Genomic DNA, 21090 nt, shown 5'->3' on the forward strand with positions numbered 1-21090 from the left:
ACTCAATATTTGGAGAGGTGTCAACAAACTCTTGGCAATACAGTGGGTGTGAAAGTCAGGAGTCCACACACTTTTAGCCATACTGTATAGTGTACAGTTGTACCTTTTTGCTTCGTTCCTTAATGTGTTCAGATTAAAAAAGAACAGAAAAAAAAAAAAGATTTATCCGTTGGAAGAGAATAGAGAAGATGCAGTCCAACAAATGACAATGGATTCTCAAAATGTAACATTGTTTATTTCTATTACTACATGTGCACAAACATAATGCATATTTCTTCTGAAATTAAGAACTACTGTTACTTTTTACAATTTACATGTGGATCATGTAAAAATTGTAGAGTAGGTATTAGAATAAACAAGTTGGAGTTTTCTAGATTGTGATTACAATACATTTAATAACATTATCCTTTAATTCTATTGTAGGTGTTTTATTGTTGGATGATGGTGGTTCTCTTTATGTTCAATTTAAAATGGAATATAAGCACATGGTTAGTATTGCCTTGTTTGTTTTTGCAATTTGGAAAGTAAATTGTGTGCCGCAGTTAGAAATGATGAACAATTTGAATGGAATACACCTTTAGCTTTAAGCTCTACATTTACTGAACAGTGAAATAATTGTACACTTAAAATATATATATAAAAAGAGTTTAATAAAGTGTGAAGGTTTAAGACATTACTTATATTGTCCTATCTCAAGTGCTGACATTCATTTTACAAAAACTGTATATCAAATAAATGGTTGAGACTATAGTTTAGAGCACTTGAGACCACACACATCATAAAAGTCAAGTCTTTATTGTTTTACATTGTTTCTAAAAGACATATGGACACCCATCCACTCCAAATACTAAAATATATATTTTTGCCAATTACCAAACAATATACAGTTACTGACCACATCAGCTAATGCATCTTTATTTGTGTTTCCACAGTTTCAGAATGTGTACAGGGCAATGTTAATGCATTCTATGGACAAAGTTTGTTTCATCAATCAAGTAATCAGCAAGATAGCTTTTCTTTTTCACTGAATTTGAAAATTGAGTTACATCTCCAAGTATCTGTACAGGTTACTGCATATAAACTACTCCAGAAGGTGCACAGAGCAATGTTGTTCATCTTGCAGACAACATTTGCTTCTTCAGAACCAAATAGTCATCAAAATGGCTTTTCTTTTTCACTGTGTTTGCAACTCAATTTGAGGCTCCATGTATCTGCACTGGGTATGGGGATTGTGATCTTTATTCTTTTGGAGGACAGAGAATTTCTGTTTTACTTTGCACGCATTGCATGCATTAAGACAATTTAAGTAAATCTACTACCTGTAGATATGCAAAAACAAGTCTGTAACATGTTGTACTTGCTTATGTCACTTGTTAATAAATCATAGATAACTGACTACAGTCATATGGAAATTGCTGACTACCTGGTTCTGAAGATGCAGATGGTGTTTGCAAAATAAGTCATCATTGCTCTCTGCATATTCTCAAATGTTCTTACCAGTTTAGTATGAACCTGTAATATTGTTTCATTACTAGGCTATTTTTAATTTTCCAGTTCTGTGATACTTTAACAATTATTCCATCCTGTATCATGAATTGAAAAACAATTTTTGGAGACAGAAAAAGTTGATCTTTTGGAGGTTTTAAATAAACACTGGGGTTTTATTTTTTTTTACTATATGAAGGTAAAATGTCCAAACAGACTGGTTCCCTTATATTATGTTAATAAATGAAACCAGTGCACTTAAAAAAATGACTAAAAATTATCCCTTTTGTAAAGCAGACACCCAAAATGAGCTCATCTTTTGGACACAGGTAATTGGTATTGAAGGGGTTAACACATGGAGCTTGGTAAAGATGCACTAGATACAGGCTATAAGTAGGGGGGGGGGGCAGATAAAGGGGTTAATGTACAGGTCGCATACAGTGGAAGAATGGAGATGAAGAGGTTAATGTGCAGATATGCAAGATAAGGTAGGTAGAAAGTTAATATATAGGTCACATACTGGTTATACAGTGTGAAGATCAGATGTGTAGACAAGGAGGGGTTGAAAGGTTTAAACTATATGTGAATGTGCTGCCATGATGAGTACAGTGCTCAAGAACTAATGTCATTTATTAGTTCCTCTTTCCTCTTAAATTTGTGATCACTGTGATTAACCTCTATGACCAATCACAGTGATCTTAAGGTACAGAGACATGCAGTTCAGCTCTGTACACAGTGCCAGTGAACCACCCGAGGACAGCTGGGTTCACTGGCATTAACAGTATGGTAGTACAAAAGTAGTACAAAAAGTGATTGTGTTGGGGAGGAGGGGTGCTGTGTTGTGCTAGGAGGCGCTGTGTTGTGTTCAAGGGTGCTGTGTTGTTAGGGGTGCTGTGTATTTTAGGGGCACTGTGTTGTGTTAGGGCACACTGTGTTGTGTTAGGAGCACTGTGTTATGTTAAGGGCGGTGTGTTGTGTTAAAGGGCGCTGTGTTGTTAGCGGTGCTGTGTGTTTTAGGGGCACTGTGTTGTGTTTGGGGCGCTGTGTTGTGTTAGGGGCGCTGTGTTATGTTAAAGGGTGCTGTGTTATGTTAAGGGGTGCTGTGTTGTGCTAGGGGCGCTGTGTTGTGTTAAGGGGCACTATGTTGTGTTAAGGGGTGCTGTGTTGTGTTAGGGGCACTGTGTTGTGTTAAGGGGTGCTGTGTTGTGTTAGAATATGCTGTGTTTTGTTAAGGGGCACTGTGTTATGTTAGGGGCACTGTGTTGTGTTAGGATATGCTGTGTTGTGTTAAGGGGTGCTGTGTTATGTTAGGGGCACTGTGTTGTGTTAAGGTGTGCTGTGTTGTTTAAAGGGGCACTGTGATGTAAAGGAGTACAGTGATGTGAAGGGGAAAAGAGGACACTGTGGGACTTGTTTAAAGAGGGGACTGTGATGTAGAGTGGACTACAGTCTGAAAGGTACGCTAAAGATCATAATGTACTGGGGGACTGTGATGTTATATTGCTGACAAGATTTGGACCTCTGCTGGAAGGACATTTTGCTGACTGGACCTCCATAAATTTTAATTCAAGACCCCTGATATAAACTGTGCAGAGACAATAACAAAGCAATAATATCCTTCATCACTAGCTGGAATTTTCAGTCATCATTTCACATTTTCTTTGCACTTTTGGTGGTGTTATCCGATCAAGAGGAGTTTACGAACACTTTATTGAACTTTTGTTATTGTTTATACACAGTTTAAATGATTCACTTATGTTGTTCACATTATTTTTATATTGATGTGTAAACATCTATTCATTTTTTAGAGCTGCACTTTTTTCACATTGAGTTTTGAGTTTATGTATCTGAACTCATAGTACTGGCAGCTTTTTTGTGGATTTTACCCTTGCGCAATGTTGTTTCTTTTTGTATGTTCTAACAAATCTATTTTAGCCTAGGTTCACACTACTGCAGGCCATGTGGCCCACGTTGCTTGGGATTGTCATCCCATTCCAGGGTATCCCGCTGACAAAAAGGTGCTTGCACCTTTATAAAAACGTGGCCAGCAGGGAAATCTCATGGTCTTTTAGTCCATGCGATTTCCCTCTGGTTCCTGTACCTACAAACGCACTGCAGGTTGAGATGCGTGAGGGTGCCATTCAGAATAAATAGCAGCCCAATGCATCTTGTAAGAGCAGCGCGATTTGGCTGTGGGTGGTTGCAGGTGCGGAAAATGGTTCAATTCCTGCACCTGCAACCAGCCTGCAGACTGCAGGGAAGTGTGAACCCAGCCTTAGTAATTTTAGTGGACAGCTGTCAATATGTCTTTTAGAAACAGTGTTATCAATAATCACTTATAACTTGATGTGTATGATCTCAAGTGCTGGAAACTGATGAAAGTTCAATCCATTTATTCAATATAAACACATAAACCTAAAAATATATATATATTCCACCAATCACTGCTTCAAATGCTTTCTTAGTTATTTGGAAGTTGCAATAACTTCAGTCCATGGAGCTCCTGGTGGAGGAAAAGGTAAAAACTGTAAAAACTGTATTCTGTTAATAAATAAAGAATGGTCCACTATGTACACACACATAAGCATTATGTGCAGTTTGCATTCAAAGTAAACACACTGGGATACTGAGTTTATTATCTACAGTACTTTCATATCATGTAAGAGAATACTTCCATAATAATTATTTCTCTAACATATGCTCAGTCTCAATAACAATACTCTTCAAGAAATATGAAATCATAAACCAAGCAAGATCAATTTTAAAAGCAAGGAATAGTTCATAAAAACCTGTCTTGAAAGGGGGGCTGCATAGTCTATGTAATGGTAAGACCAACGCTTAAGCACCTTTGTGAGCACATCTTACTGATGTAATGATTAGTTTTCGGGTAGCTATACATGGCCCAACCACAGCCCGCTTTAAGCACTGCTAGCGATGGTCAAGTGAGGATCATACCATGTAGGACTGCCTTAGGAGTGATTAGGAGTGCTTCTGACTCTCAGAAATGTTCATTATTGCATGTTTTCCTACTTGTGGGAAAATTTCCACTTGGCTATTGTGAATCACTTGCTTTCCTATAGATGAAAGGAAATATGCCACAGTTACTAATCAGGTGTGTTGCACAGAAGACCACCAAAGGGGTTCAAGTATGGGCAAATGCCCATTATTCACAGCAAAATATTCACCTTACTATCTTTACTACTATACACAGGTGTAACCCTTTTTGTAAATGAGCTTTTTTTTGTCTCAAACAGGTACAGTATATACACTTTACAGACAGAAATGGGAATGTGTTGCCATACTATATTTATTAACATGCTCTTTTTAATATTTAAAGTTCAGCTGATTGTATTGAATCTCTATTATAACTTTTCAGGTAAAAAATGAAAGCCACCAGCAGGTGTAAAGTGTAGGCACCCAGAGGTTGCTGAACATAACTGCAACCGTCCACATTGCCCTTTGCTATGCCCAAATGTTTTGAACAGTAATAACAGTACTTGCTCAATCCTCCAGACTCAAATACATTCTTATTTTTTAACATGGCAGCCCCTCATAGTTATGGGTCATTAGAAATGTGAAGGGAAAGAGTGTGTAATAAGGTGTCAAAGTTTTGCCTATTTGGAATGGCCTAGCATGGAAACAGAGGACAATTAAAGCCAATGTATGCATGAGCAATAATTTCTAGCAGCTTTTTTTGTGACAGTTACTTTTATTTTTCCTTGAACAAAACACCTAGTTTGCACTGGTCTGTTATCCTCAAACTACTTAGAAGGCACTGATGTCACTGTGCACAAAAATAGTTTTTGATATTTCTGCCCCTTGACCATTCACTAATACAGGCTGAGAGGGCCATATCACAACATACCACTTAAACATTTTGTAGCTGCTGCTACTGAGGTTGCAGTATATTCTTTTCTTGCTACTTTAAACAGATCTTATAATAAATATACACTCTAGCCTGAATAATGAGTCCTATAAAATAAGATAAAAAAACATTCTAATACTTGCTTAAAACACCTCCAATGACCCTTTGATCCACCCTTCCAACAGCAACCTCAAATCTCCATTCTAAGTACTCATGTGATCAGATGGTTTGGCATATAGCATATTTTAATGGCTATTGGGGCAATTAGGAGTGGCAGATAAGGTTTGCATTTTCCTCCGTTCACACTGGAATGCAGTGCAGTGGGTGTCAACGGCATCCCAAATGCATTTTCCAGCACTAGATCACATGGTACAAAAGTTCCATGCAATCTGGTTGCTGTGAGTTTCCAAAAGTAGGGCATGCACTAGTTTTTGGTGTGGTGCAGTGCAGTTTCAGCCCATTCAAAGTGAACAGACTGAAACTACACTGCACAGAACTGCATGTGTATCACAAAGGAACATGCAGCATATTCCTGTGTGATTCACAGGCAGTTCATATTGTGAATAGGTGCTATAGGTCTGCTTTAATGGCAATATGCATATGTGCTACTGTTTTTGTACAGCTCTGGCCAAAAGTTTTGAGAATGACATAAATATTAATTTTCACAAAGTCTGCTGGTTCAGTGTTTTTAGATCTTTTTGTCAGATGTTACTGAAGTATAATTCCAAGCATTTCATAAGTGTCAAAGTCTTTTATTGACAATTACATTAAGTTTATGCAAAGAGTCAATATTTGCAGTGTTGACCCTTCTTTTTCAAGACCTCTGCAATTCGCCCTGGTATGCTGTCAGTCAACGTCTGGGCCACATTCCTGACTGGTGGCAGCACATTCTTACATAATCAATACTTGGAGTTTGTCAGAAATTGTGGGGTTTTCTGTTCACTCGCCTCTAGAGGATTGGCCACAAGTTCTCAATGGAATTAAGATCTGGGGAAGTTCCTGGCCATGGACCCAGAATTTCAATGTTTTGTTCCCAAAGCCACTTAGTTATCCCTTTTGCCTTATGGCAAGGTGCTCCATCATACTGGAAAAGGCATTTTTCATCATCCACCTGTTCCTGGATGGTTGGGAGAAGTTGCTCTCAGAGGATGTTTTTGTACCATTCTGTACTTAGGCAAAATTGTGAGTGAGCCTACTCCTTTGGCTGAGAAGCAACCCCACACATGAATGGTCTCAGAATGCTTTACTGTTGGCATGACACAGGACTGATGATAACGCTCACCTTTTCTTCTTCAGACAATGTTTTTTTCTGGATGCCCCAAACAATTGGAAAGGGGATTCATCAAAGAAAATTACTTTACAACAGTCCTCAGCAGTCCACTCCCTGTACCTTTTGCAGAATATCAGTCTGTCCCTGATGTTTTTCTTGGAGAGAAGTGGCTTCTTTGCTGCCCTTCTTGACACCAGGCCATCCTCCAAAAGTCTTTGCCACACACCTGCCTGCTGCCATTCCTGAGCAAGCTCTGCACTGGTGGTGCCCCAATCTTTCAGCCGAATCAACTTTAGGAGATGGTCCTGGTGCTCGCTGGACTTTTTTGGGCACCCTGAAGCCTTCTTCACAACAATTGAACCTCTCTCCTTGAAGTTCTTGGTGATACGATAAATGGTTGATTTAGGTGCAATCTTAGTAGCAGCAATATCCTTGCCTGTGAATCCCTTTTTGTGCAAAGCAATGATGCCTTCACATGTTTCCTTGCAGGTAAATTAATATTTGTGTCAATCTCAAAACTTTTGGCCAAGGCTGTACACGTGAAAAAGCAATTCTGGCACTTGTTCCACTTCCCATGCCTTTTCCTGTTTCATAACAAGCAGCATAATACGGTAGATGTACCCCTGGCACTGCAACTAGAGGTCAAAACTGACAACAGAGGTGAGGGGATTGATGCACAATTTTCTATAGATCTAACAAATATTATGAATTACATGCTTTGCAAACTGCAAATTACCAGCTGTCCTAAAAATGCATCATGGCAAACTGTGATTTGTATGGAAAAAAAATGATTTATTGATCACTTATAATACAATCTACCTGCAGTAGACTATTAAAATATTTACTCATCTCTAGAGAGTCAAAAATACTGTGTCCACAAATCTGGGGAAAATGTGCCCAGATTGTGGATATTAATTTTTTACATACTCTTAGCAAGCAGTAAAAGAGTTATAAATCAAGCCATCACTAACCTGTATAGTCGTCTGTACTGTGAAGTAATTGAACTTCAAAGACCACAAAAGGGCCTACAAATTTGAGTTTTAGCCAGTTTTTAGCAGCTTTGAAAAACGTGCTGTGTGTTTACATTAGAATGCTGGTAGGCTGCCAAGATTCTGCTCTTCACAGAAAATAAAGGGAAACCAGCTGTGATTTCAATGCTTCTGTTGTGAAATTTGAAGATTAATTTCTCCACAATGCCTACAGCTGCAGTGGTGAACTGGGGTTTCTTTTAAAGTGCTTGTGCTGCTGAATTAGAATATGTAAATGCTTTGATTTGCATGGTCTGGGGAAAGGTTCACTTTAAATGCTCCAAATCATTAGGTGACATGCAGCAACCCAAAGCAACCATGTCAATTTACTGTATTCAGATCAATTAGAAGACAACATTTCGCACTATTTTATTGAGTAATTCTGAAGGTTTGATATAGTATGGATCATTTATATGTATTTTGTTATCCAAATTGTTTTTTTTTACCAGCTGTGAATTGTACTAAAAGTAATTGGAGTAAAATGTATCTAATAAATATAAATTTGATGTGTTGAGATATGGCAAGTGAAACATTTACACATGTTCACAGAAATATATCCTAATGTTCAAATAAATAACACTAGTATTTTGGTGACATTAAATTAATGAATCAGCCATACATTTATGTAAACCTAAAATATCATCATAGAAGAACATCAGTTGAAATAAAGCTGCTCTATTGGTTATAATGACAGGACTGTTTGTATCTGCTTCTGTAAGCTAATAATTTTGTCTCAAATTCTATGGCTGTGAAGATAGCTAATATGCAAATGAAGCCAAATATTAATTGCTTAAATTCAAAATACGTTAAGATCTCTGATATACAAAGAAGGCATTCTGGGTATTACCCATAACACTGATAGCTGTTTATATACCGGGGAGGAATGCCCACACAGATATCTATTTTTTTTAAATTCTTCAATATATTATAGGACTGTTAAATGCACAAGAGCCCAGTAAATGGTAAGCGTTTCTCCAAAGTGTTGCTGCTTTTCTTAAATCACATTGGGGTTATGCGTTGTAGTCAGTTTAGATGCAAGAATAAAATGATATACTGAGTTCTTCTTTAAACAAGGTTGAAATGTGTTAGCAATGCTGATGGTACTTCTAGAGGTGGTTTAAGAGTGTTAATAGTAATAACTTCTAAGTCTTTCAGTGCAGGGAAAGGCTCAAAATGGGAAAGAAATAAACAAGCATTATAATAAATAAAGGTTGAAATGAATGGCCATAAGTTCCTTACTGTTGAGGCCTTTAACGCTGATATATTCCATGATGTAGATCAGAATCCAGTATTATGGACAGAAACATAGACTTGGTGCAGTGGCTCCTTTAAAACTATAAATTAGAATCCCATCATTCATTTCACTTTTTCCTTATGCTTGATATGCCCATTTTTCTTGTGCCTGCCATTTGCTAAACCATTATGGCAGACTCCATTGGCGGCACTGTGCTCTGCACTTCTGCTCCTTCGCACATATTTCACAATTTTGTAAAGTGCATAAAAAGCTAAAATAGCAACGACAATTGTGACTAACATAATATCAACCAAGAAGTATTGATAAGTAGGGATGTCATAGGTAGCAGCACGGAGATGCTTGGCTCCATTGTGGCGAAGAATGTAGTCAATCCAATAAGTGGCTCTACTGACAGGATGGCCAGGCTGATCTTTGTGAATGTTAGAAAGCTTCATGGCTTGTTGTCGATAGCTAAGGTAAGAAAATAAAAGAATTAGCAGAAACAATTAGCAGAAAACAATCAGTCTAAACCAAATCTTTTCACTAGCTTGTAATGGTAGAAATGTTTAGAGCTCTAAATATGTTATATTATAATATTTGTGTCCGTTTCTGAGCTGGGAGGGGTGTTAATGCATACACTGCATGTTCAATATGCAGTCACTGCAGGCTACAAATCATATGAAGTTATTTTGTATAAACACTATAAATTAAAGCCTAACTTTAGTCAAACTTTTTGTTTTATAAATCCCCATAAGGGACAGTACTTGCCAGGTGTCAACTGGGCTGATGGCTGCTGCTTTAGTTGAAATCTGAAGTCTTATCTGAATGCTGCAAACCCCCCCCAAAGCGGTAATCTTCCATTGTTGCAGGGGTTAATCTGCAAGGAACCTGTGACAGGCACTCATCAAGAGTGTTCAATATGCCTGTCCTTTTCGCCCCCCCTCCTCCGCTCACGGAAGCTTTCATGAAAAAAAATAGATCTATGAACACAGGAGGCAGATCTTTCATTCATCTGCCCAACCTCCATTTGTAGAGCATTTTACATTCATAAGCATAGTCAACACTCTTGATGAGTGTCTGTCATAGATCCTTCAGCTCTACTAACCTCAACAGCATCGGACGATTACCACTAAAGGGGTGGGGGGTTCAGAGGACTTTGGAATACAACTAGTACAAGTAGTAGTCAGCAGCATAAGGAAAACTTCTCATTGATAGTAAACACTGTCCCTTGGTGCTGGTTAAAAGCACTATGTTAAACTGCAAAACCTATATAGTCACTCCCAAAAAAGACCACATGGAATATATAACCTTATAATTCTTGAGGAAATAAAGATAGCTAAAGATAGGTGAAGCAATAGGGCCAGGAAAGTAAAGCTAAGCTCCTCAAACAGAGGTAATTAACAAATTAGCAAACACTATACCACAGTACCCCTGGTTATGATATACATCAAATGTGCAGTTCACTAACCATATCTGGCATGTCTTTCCCGTTTTAGCTCGTAAATGATGTCTGTCCTTTTATTCACCAGTGTTTTTTGTTGTTTCAATACATTTTTATTAAAAGTTACATAAAGAGAGAATATAACTGGCGTATGTAATAAAGTATAAATCATCTAACATTAATATATTAACATATAAAAATGTACTTTATATGTTTACCAGTGTTCTAGTTGTGCTTAAATAATGTTACACAATGCACTCTAACACATTTGACATTCCTGCTATTTGATTTTATTTGTGTCTGTCCTTTTAGTGAGCAATTCATTATAATCAAGAGTAACATGTTGATATGACAGAACATCTCCTAGGCAATGGGCAAAATATGAACGGGAAGCATAATTATTTATTATTCTTAGAGGAAAAGATAACGGCTTGTTAAAAATGTCCTCAGGCTTGGAAAAACTTTGGTCTACTGAGTCACTAAATCTAAGTATTGATGCATTTACTGTATAGCCATCTGTCATATGTCACAGACCTGTAGTATTGGTAATACTCATGAGTATGAGGGGAAACATTTTGAGAGCATTTGCAATCATTAGTAAGACCTCATCTGCAATATGCAGATCAGTTTTGGGCACCAGTTCACAAGAAGGAGATCGGAGAACTGGAGAAAGAACAGAGAGAGGCGACCAAACTGATAAGCTGCGTGGAGGAGCTCAGCTATGAGGAAAGATTAGCTGAACTGAATGTATTCTCTCTTTGGAGGAAATGATTGGGGGGGGGCAATATCACCATGTATAAATACATAAGTGGTCCATATAGTGAACTTGGTGTTAAAGGAGAAGTAGGGCCAAAGCTCTTTTTTTTTCCTGGGGATCGCAGGAGTGCACTTCACTCTGCACTTTTGTGACCTAATATCTGCTGTCAGCTGATGTCACTGAGACGTCGCTGGTCTTTTGTCAACACAAGGGGGGCGCTGCGTGCCCGAGCGGATGCAACAACCCTACCCCTCCACATCTGCTGTGTCCATTGGGACCCAGTGATTATGGGATCGCTATGCGATCACATGATCACAATGACATCAAAGCTTTTATGAATCAATTTGATTTACAAAAGCTTTGCTTCTGTTCCTGGAGAGCTGTGATTGGTCCACAGCTCTCACATGACACATGGGGTAAATAACAGTACCCTGTACCATGTGGCCAGCTGGAGACAATCACAGATCACTATTATATTGAACAGTCATGAACTTAACACATTCATGAGAGTTCAAAGCAAGCTTTGCATTGCAGATCAATGATCTTCATTGCTTCTGCATTGCAAAGTGTAAAAAAAAATAAAAAATAAAAAATCCATGATCTCATCCCGAGAGTAGTACAATGTAACTATGTTACCACTGATACGTCACTGGACTTTGAGTGGTTATACTGGGATGATGCCTGCAGCTACAGGCATCATTCTGGTATTGTTTTTTTCAGCTGGTGGTTGGCTTTCATGTAAAAAAAATCCTAGCCACTAATTAGCCACTAAATCACTTTTACAAGCAATGGGAAGGGATTCCCCCACCCCTCCCACCATTTTCCAAGGTTTTCTTGGGCTCTCCCATCCCATCGAGGAACCCCAAAATGCAGCTGGCAGTTACACTAGCTGACAATAGAGCTGATCGAGGACTGGAATGCCTCCAAACATCTCTATTGTCTAAGAGACTGGAAGCTACAAGCATTTCATCATTTCAGTTTCGTGGATATAAACAGCGCCATTTTAAAGCTGGGAAAGCATCTAATCACCCCAAATCTTGGTGTGATCAGATGCTTTATAGGCAGAGGCAAGATCTAGAATCTAATAGACCCAAGATTTCTCAGAAAAGAATACTTTGTGATAACAATAAAAATGATCAAAAAATAAATACATAAATAAAAGTTACAGTGTATAAAAAATATTAAAAAAAAAAAATTAATAAAAAAAAAATCACCCCCATCCCCGTGCTTGCGCACAAAGGCAAATGCAAGTGGTGGTATGTAAACAGAGATTGCACAATGCATGTTAGGTATCACCGTGAACGTCAGATCAAGGGAAGTAATTCTAGCACTAAACCTCCTTTGTAAATCTAAAGTGGTGACCTGTAAAGGTTTTTGAAGACCTATGGATATTACAAATTTAAGTAATTTGTTGTGCGCGTGCGCAATTTCAAAACATGTCATGTTTGGTATACATTTACTTGGCAAAACATCATCTTTTATATTTTATCAAACAAGTGGGCAATATATTGTGTTTTTGTGCATTCAAAATCTAAAAAGTTAATTTTTTTCCAAAATGTTTTAAAAATCGCTGCACAAATACTGTGTGACATAAAAATGTCAACACCCACCATTTTATTCTCTAGGGAAGGCATCACTAAATGGCAGGTTCGGATGCGGACCGAGTCACTGTCCAGTCTGGACCCATGCAGTCCTGCCATTTAAGAGCCTTTTCTTCCCCCAGCTGTCTCACGGTCATCTTCACAGAGCTGACAGTGGGAGGCAGGTTCAGTTCTGGATGGAGGATGGGAGCTTCCCGAGCTTACCAAGCAGGTGTTTGATAGCTAAGATGAAGGGCAGTCCTAACAATCAATCACTGTCTGTGTAAGGTAGGACAGTGGGGGGGGGCAGGGGCGGACTGATAACTCATGGGGCCCTCGGGTAATAGGGGATCATGGGGCCCCTGTGTCCTTGCCCACACTCAAAAAAGCCTATGAAAAAGGTACCAGGGGCATCTCATGGGGCCCCCTACTGACCCCGGGCCCTCGGGCAGTGCCCGAGTTTCCAAATGGTCAGCCCGCCCCTGGGGGGGGGGGGCAAAGTTAAATAGGCTAAGGGCATTAGTGTGAAGGGGGGCCGAGGACTGAATGTGGGAGGGGCTGAGGACAGTAATGTGGGGGCTGAGGACAGTAACATGGGGGGGCTGAGGAAAGTAATGTGGGGGGAGCTGAGGACAGTAATGTGGGGGGTTGAAGACACTAACATGGGGGGGGAATCTGAGGACAGCAATGTGAGGGGGATGATTTAAAAAGAGGCAGAGTAGTCTTCAGTGAAGGGGGCAGATGACAGTACTGTTGGGAGGGGGGGTGATGTCATGAAAGTGTGAAAACACTACTGTGAAAGGGGTGGAGAGGGGTGATATAAAGGGGGATCTGAGAACACTCATCAAGAGGGATCTTTCTGTGAGGGGACTGTGATGTGCAGTGCGGATTGAGGACTCTGATGTGAGAACAGGTTCAGATCTGTACATGTGCATTTGGTGCACCCATTGTGGGTAGGTCAGCACTACCTGCTAGAAACCTGAAGAAGTCCCCGACGTTTTTTTTTCAAAAATCGCACTGCAGCAACACGCACACGAAAATGCACCACAGGGGCCTATATGAGATTCAGACCTCTGATGCATGCAAATTTTACTGCTCCTGCTCTAGGGCCTCTGCTTTTAAAAAAATATATAATTAGAGATGAGCGAATCGAACTTGGCGAAGTGGAATTCGTTTCGAATATTAGGAAAAATTCGATTCGCACCGAATCCGAATATTAGCAAACTTCGGATGCGCGAATCAAATTTTTCCCGATCGGCCGATTTTCATCACTTCTACAGCCGGCAAAAAGTGTCCCTGCAGAGAGCTCCGCTATTTCTGACAGTTCTCTGACAGTTCCTTCACATTTACAGCGGTTGAAACATTGTATCTATTTGTTTCCATTTAGGATACAGATGTTTTTATTCAGAAACAAATAGATACAATGTTTCAACCGCTGTAAATGTGAAGGAACTGTCAGAGAACTGTCAGAAATAGCGGAGCTCTCTGCAGATACACTTTTTGCTGTACTGGAATTCTTCTTCTTTTCATTCTTCTTCTTCTTTTCATTCTTCTTCTTCTTTTCATTCTTCTTCTTCTTCTTTTCATTCTTCTTTTCATTCTTCTTCTTCTTTTCATTCTTCTTCTTCTTCTTTTCATTCTTCTTTTCATTCTTCTCATTCTTCTTTTCATTCTTCTTTTCATTCTTCTTCTTCTTTTCATTCTTCTTCTCATTCTTCTTTTCATTCTTCTTCTTCTTCTTTTCATTCTTCTTCTTCTTTTCATTCTTCTTCTTCTTTTCATTCTTCTTTTCATTCTTCTTCTTCTTCTTTTCATTCTTCTTTTCATTCTTCTTCTTCTTCTTTTCATTTTTCTTCTTCTTCTTTTCATTCTTCTTTTCATTCTTCTTCTCATTCTTCATTTCATTCTTCTTCTTCTTCTTTTCAGTCTTCTTCTTCTTCTTTTCATTCTTCTTCTTCTTCTTTTCATTCTTCTTTTCATTCTTCTTCTTCTTCTTTTCATTCTTCTTCTTCTTCTTTTCATTCTTCTTTTCATTCTTCTTCTTTTCATTCTTCTTTTCATTCTTCTTCTTCTTCTTTTCATTCTTCTTCTCATTCTTCTTTTCATTCTTCTTCTTTTCATTCTTCTTCTTCTTCTTCTTTTCATTCTTCTTATCATTCTTCTTCTTCTTCTTTTCATTCTTCTTCTTCTTCTTTTCATTCTTCTTTTCATTCTTCTTCTTCTTCTTCTTTTCATTCTTCTTCTCATTCTTCTTTTCATTCTTCTTCTTCTTCTTTTCATTCTTCTTCTTCTTTTCATTCTTCTTCTTCTTCTTTTCATTCTTCTTCTTCTTCTTTTCATTCTTCTTTTCATTCTTCTTTTCATTCTTCTTCTCATTCTTCTTTTCATTCTTCTTCTTCTTCTTTTCATTCTTCTTCTTTTCATTCTTCTTTTCATTCTTCTTCTTCTTCTTTTCATTCTTCTTCTTCTTCTTTTCATTCTTCTTTTCATTCTTCTTCTTCTTCTTCTTCTTTTCATTCTTCTTCTCATTCTTCTTTTCATTCTTCTTCTTCTTCTTTTCATTCTTCTTCTTCTTTTCATTCTTCTTTTCATTCTTCTTCTTTTCCTTCTTCTTCTTCTTTTCATTCTTCTTTTCATTCTTCTTCTCATTCTTCTTTTCATTCTTCTTCTTCTTCTTCTTCTTCTTCTTTTCATTCTTCTTCTTTTCATTCTTCTTCTTCTTTTCATTCTTTTCATTCTTCTTCTTCTTTTCATTCTTCTTCTCATTCTTCTTTTCATTCTTCTTCTTCTTCTTTTCATTCTTCTTCCTCTTCTTTTCATTCTTCTTTTCATTCTTCTTCTTCTTCTTTTCATTCTTCTTCTTCTTCTTTTCATTCTTCTTTTCATTCTTCTTCTTTTCATTCTTCTCATTCTTCTTTTCATTCTTCTTTTCATTCTTCTTTTCATTCTTCTTCTCATTCTTCTTTTCATTCTTCTTCTTCTTCTTTTCATTCTTCTTCTTCTTCTTTTCATTCTTCTTTTCATTCTTCTTCTTCTTCTTTTCATTCTTCTTCTTCTTTTCATTCTTCTTTTCATTCTTCTTCTTCTTCTTTTCATTCTTCTTCTTCTTCTTTTCATTCTTCTTTTCATTCTTCTCATTCTTCTTTTCATTCTTCTTTTCATTCTTCTTCTCATTCTTCTTCTCATTCTTCTTCTTCTTCTTTTCATTCTTCTTCTTCTTCTTTTCATTCTTCTTTTCATTCTTCTTCTTTTCATTCTTCTTCTTTTCATTCTTCTTTTCATTCTTCTTCTTCTTCTTTTCATTCTTCTTCTTCTTCTTTTCATTCTTCTTTTCATTCTTCTTCTTTTCATTCTTCTTCTTTTCATTCTTCTTCTTCTTCTTCTTCGTCGTGCCCCGTGACTGCCCAAATGAGTGAAGTGTGCGGTGATTCTAAGATTGACGGCACTCATCTGCATGTCATACTGACTGACAGTATTATTTCTCTTCCCCAGCAGACTCCAAGGGCATTTAAATTAAAGGTACAGTGTTCTGCACTAATATAAAGGCTCTCTGAAGCCTAGAAACCCTTTTAATAAGTTAAATTCGCAGCGAATAAATTCGCATCGAATCGAATTTCTTCCGCAAATTCGGCGAATCAGCCGAATCGAATTTTTGAATAATTCGCTCATCTCTATATATAATGTTTGGGGGTTCAAACTAATTTTCAAGCAAAAAAAGTGTTTTTCAAGTAATCAAAATGTGTCAGAAAAGGCTTAGTCTTCAAGTGGTTAGAAAAGTGGGTGATGTCTGGCATAAGCTTCTAACTCGGTGGAGATCAAATACCACCAAAAGAAAGCTCTATTTGTGTAAAAAAGGCATAAATTGTGTTTGAGTACAGCATTGCATGACCCCGCAATTACCAGTTATATAAATAGAGCAAAAGGCAAAAAAATGGCCTGGTCATTAAGGGGGTAAATCTTCTGGAGGGCAAGTGGTTAAAGTCGGGATCCACCCAGATCACTAACTGGCAGCTGGCTCAGCCTCTCAATGAGCCGCTGAAAGCCTGAGTCAGCCAGTCCTGCCCCCTCTACAGCTTGGAGCTCCAGTGAGTACTGGAGGGGCAGAGCAGAAAGCCAGTGACTGACAGTCACCAACTCTCTGCTCACTGAAAACCAAGAACTGAGCGATCAGTGGTCTTTGATTGCTCATCTCTCGGTGCTACTGGTGGTGGGGTACAGATGCAGCATTGGGCTAATGCTGTATCCACCTAGGCTTTTAACTTGCTCACTTTCAGGTCATTATAGAGGACCAGGGGGCATGCTTTATGTCTTAAGGAAAAGAGATTGAACCTTCACATATAGAAAGGCTTTTTCACACAGCTGTGAAAATGTGGAATAGACTCCCTCAAGAACTAGTCCTGTCCAGCCTCAGTAAATTGTTTTAATATACAGCTGTATACCTTCCTAAATGCTGAAAATATAACAGGCTATGAATATTTATAGGTAAAAACACCTGGGGTAGTTGGTCCAGGGAATATCTGTTTGCCTCCTGGGGGATCAGGAAGGAATTTTATTTCCTCAATGGAGCAAATTTGATTGTGCTTTAGTGGGGTTTGTTTGCCTTCCTGTGAAACAACTATTGGTAAAGGACATTGTATATAGAGGTTTTCTATTTGTTTTTGTTTTTTTCATTTTATCCTTTGAACTAGATGGGCTTGTTTCTTTTTTGAACCTGACTATGTAATTGTGTAACTAATTTGTCACAACTCTCTTGCTCCTATTAGATCATGTAAATAAAACAGTTGTAAAAATTTCCATAATCACCAAATAAAAAACTTCCTCAAAGTATAGCTGCTAGGTAAAGAAAATAACAAATAACACGTAAATGATACAGGCAATAAGCAAAAAGTTTGGGGTTTTTTTTCGTAGTAAATGCCTTTGTAGGTTTTTTTACATAAGCTTCCATACAAGATTCTATCTGGGTTCAAATGGAAAATTGTGTGAATTCTGTGTGAATGTTGTGTCTTTCAGAAAACACTTAAAAATACTGTATATCTCCATATGTTATTGCACTTAAGGTGTTACTAAACCCAGGCCCTGCATTCACTATATCTGGTCTCCCACAGTACACAGAACATGGAAGTGCAATGATTTTAGTAAATATAAACTGCTAAACACCTTTTCTCATTAGAATTTAGAGCAGTCTTGTGACTTCTATCAGTGTTAAGCCCAGCACTAGCTAAAGCTTGTAGGAGGAGTTTTCTTTCTGTTCTAGGAGGATGTAAATCCCCTGGCCTCTGTCTGGGCAGTGCTGATTGGCCCTGTGCTGATCACATGCACTCTCCCAAGAAGAAAAAAACCTTTTTAAACAATGCAGAGGATTAACCCTTTAGGTTCTACAGTGGGTATAATAAACATGCTTTACTCCATATACAGACTGATTTTTATTGTTGTGGGTTTAGTAACACTTTAAAGTATGTGTTCTATTTTTGTGAATTGAGTCTATAAGGGATAAAGTCTCTGACTGAAATGAATGCTACACAATGAATTTTCTGTCTGCAGTATATAGCTGATATTCATTGTTTACACTGTATCTCCATATGAAAAATGTTGACACAGTCAGTGCCAATTAAAAACTGATCATTTTGTGGCAAAATAGCAATTTGAAATACATACTGGTTGACTTTGCAAAGTAAATGACCAAAAACAAGGTGAACCTGTGTTTAGTAGGAGTACTCAATTATGTAGGGAAATTAAAGAAGTACAGCCAAAGCTCTTTTGACTGTACTTCTCCTGTGGATCAAAGGAGTGAAGTTCATTCTACACTCCCGAAACCCATTTTCAGCTGACAGTGGGTTGAAGCCCACTGTTGGCTGATGTCACTCAGCCAGTCCAGGATGGGGAAAGATCTCAACTTTGAAGTCGGGATCCACCCCAGAGTGTGGAGCCGCACCTGGCTCAGCCTCTCAGTAAGCTGCTGAGAGCCTGAGCCATCTGCTACCTCCCCCTCCACAGCCCAGTGTTCCAGTGAGATCTGGGGGGGCCAGAGCAGAGAGCGGTGACTGACAGTCACCGCTCTCTGCTCAGAGTGGCTGTGAGAACTCAGCGGTCATGTGATCGCTGAGATCTCACCCTTAGAGCTGACGGGGGACAGATGCAGCATTGGACCAATGCTGCATCCACCTAGGTAATGGGGGGGAAAAAAAGCCATACTTCTTTTTTAAAGAAACATTTGCTAGTACTCATTTGGTGAATGCATCATATTTACTAAACTTGGTGAACATTCACACTGCAAAGTGAACATTTCATTTTCTAAGTGAGCAGTCACTAAACCTTTAGCAAATCAACCTCATACTGTCTTTTTTTTCTATCTAATTGGAGCGTCATGAGTGAATTTTACATTTTACACAAATGATGTGGCAGTTTCAAGGTTAACTATCAATTTTCATGAAGTTGGCAAAGTCAACACATGTTTAAAATAGACAAATTCATTTGCTTACCTGTGGTTATAAATAACATCTGAAAGTGCTTTATATAGGTTATCCTCTGTCATTCTTTTCCACTCCAGGAGGATGCCCATGCCCTTAGCCTGTACTCTGGTCATAGTATCATAATGGTCCCCAAACAATGGTATTCCTACTACAGGCACTCCATGGTACATAGCTTCAAAAATACCATTCAGTCCTCCATGACTGAGAAATGTCTTGATTTTTGGATGACCTATAATGTAATCGAATCCCTTTATGAAATACCTGTTTGTTATAATATAATATTCTTCTTTTTGTATTCTTTCATTATTTACTTTGTGGTATTTGAAAATAGATGTTAGCTATCACATGCAGTATGTTTTCAATATATTGCTCACTATCCAGAATAACTGCAATATTTTATGTTTCATTTGCACTTTATACAATTGTAGATAATATGCATAGAAGATATGGCAAGAAATCTGTCTGAAGAAAAGTTTCAGAAACTGTTTTAGACATTCTGATTTCTTGCTGGATGTAAATTGTGGTGAATATGAAATAATAAATGGGATATGTCAATATAAAATGATAAATGGGAAATAAGCAGTAAATAGTATGGCTCAATTCAAAAAGGTTTACACAGCGATCTCATTGGACTAATTTAAAAATGACTGTCACTTTTTTTGAAAATATTTTCCTTTTCCTGGTCTGTTATCTTTGTGAACTGAGGCTAATGTATATAAAAAAAATAGAAAAAGTTTTTCTTAATTGCTCCAAAAGAATATTCAACATGAAAGACGAATAATCTTCATTTGAAAATGCATATTTTTGTGACCAATATATACAATCAGATATAAGACTGTAAAACTCACTAATTGAATTCATTTCCCCAGTTACACTATTTGGTATTTCTTCCTAAGCTCTACACAGCAGCTTTTGAGTTTTTTGTCTGCCTTTAGAAGCAAATAGCATTATCCTATGTGTCCATACACACTGTTTTAGTCTAGAGGCGTTTTTTTTAGCTTCAGCATTTAGGAGTAGAAAAAAAAACTCTTTTGTTTTCATTTTGGGAGTGATTTGCCCGAAGAAAAAAACGCTGAATGCTCCTAAACGCTCCTAATCGATGCTAACTGCTTCTAAGCACTGGTTTCCAGCTTTTTTTTTTTACTCGCTCACTGGCATACCTAACAGCCAGTGAATAGCTGGAGTGGGCCAGCAAGCTGGCCGCCACATCCTTAACAATGGATGACTCATCAGGTGTCAGCAGGATTCCCTGCTGACAGCTGAATGTAAACAAAAGAACTGCTGGTATTAAAAAAAAAACTTTGTGGGGGTCCCCTTCAATCCATACCAGGCCTTTCGGGTCTGGTATGGATTTTAAGGGGAACCACATGCCAAAAACAAAAATAAAAAGGGTATGGGGTCCTCCCCAAAATTCATACAAGACCCTTAGGCTTAGACACCCAGATCACGCCTTCCCCCCTTGTGAATGAGTAGGGGAACATTGTACCCCTACTTATTCACCAAACAATAAGTCAGAACTAAATAAAAACACACAGACAGTTTTTGACAACTCCTTAAACAAAAACAAAAAAAAAAGTGCCCCCTAATTAAATCATCAATCATGGTGAACGCTGCCGCCAAGCCCCCCTCCCCCAAAAAAAAATAGCTCTGCACTCAACATTGGCTCCTGCCACCTGACCGCTCCTCTATCTCCCACCGCTAAATAAACGAGGGGGCAGGGCAACCTGGTGACACCAACAGGTGATCCCCTCCTTGTGATGTCATTGGCAGGGGCATGGGAGGGCGGGATCCAATTCCAGATTCCAATAAGCCCCTTGCCCACAGACCCCAGAACTGCCACCCAAGGTTGTGGGGAAGAGGACTCTCTCTGGTCTCCGACAGTACACATTACATGGGAATGCAATTGTTTGAGTGAATATAAACTGCTAAATACCTTTTCTCATCAGCAGTTAGGTCAGTC

The 21090-nt window shown here is 38.3% G+C and overlaps 1 protein-coding gene across 3 annotated transcripts in view; it reads right to left on the minus strand.

Annotated features, from left to right (window-relative positions):
• Positions 1-213: 213 nt before the first annotated feature.
• Positions 214-21090, minus strand: part of UGT8 (UDP glycosyltransferase 8) — a 158309-nt gene continuing 137432 nt past the window's right edge. For all 3 annotated transcript variants that reach the window (XM_089691791.1, XM_089691793.1, XM_089691792.1), the window contains 2 exons: positions 19140-19359; positions 214-9353 (listed from right to left, as the gene is read on the minus strand). In XM_089691791.1, the coding sequence (XP_089547917.1) occupies positions 9005-9353; positions 19140-19359 (569 nt within the window). In that variant the 3' untranslated portion in view covers positions 214-9004. The remainder of the gene's footprint in view (positions 9354-19139; positions 19360-21090) is intronic.

This window comes from Staurois parvus, unplaced genomic scaffold (assembly GCF_062004578.1).
Source record: "Staurois parvus isolate SC_StPar_1 unplaced genomic scaffold, SC_StPar_1.0 ptg000572l, whole genome shotgun sequence".
Classification (NCBI taxonomy): domain Eukaryota; kingdom Metazoa; phylum Chordata; class Amphibia; order Anura; family Ranidae; genus Staurois; species Staurois parvus.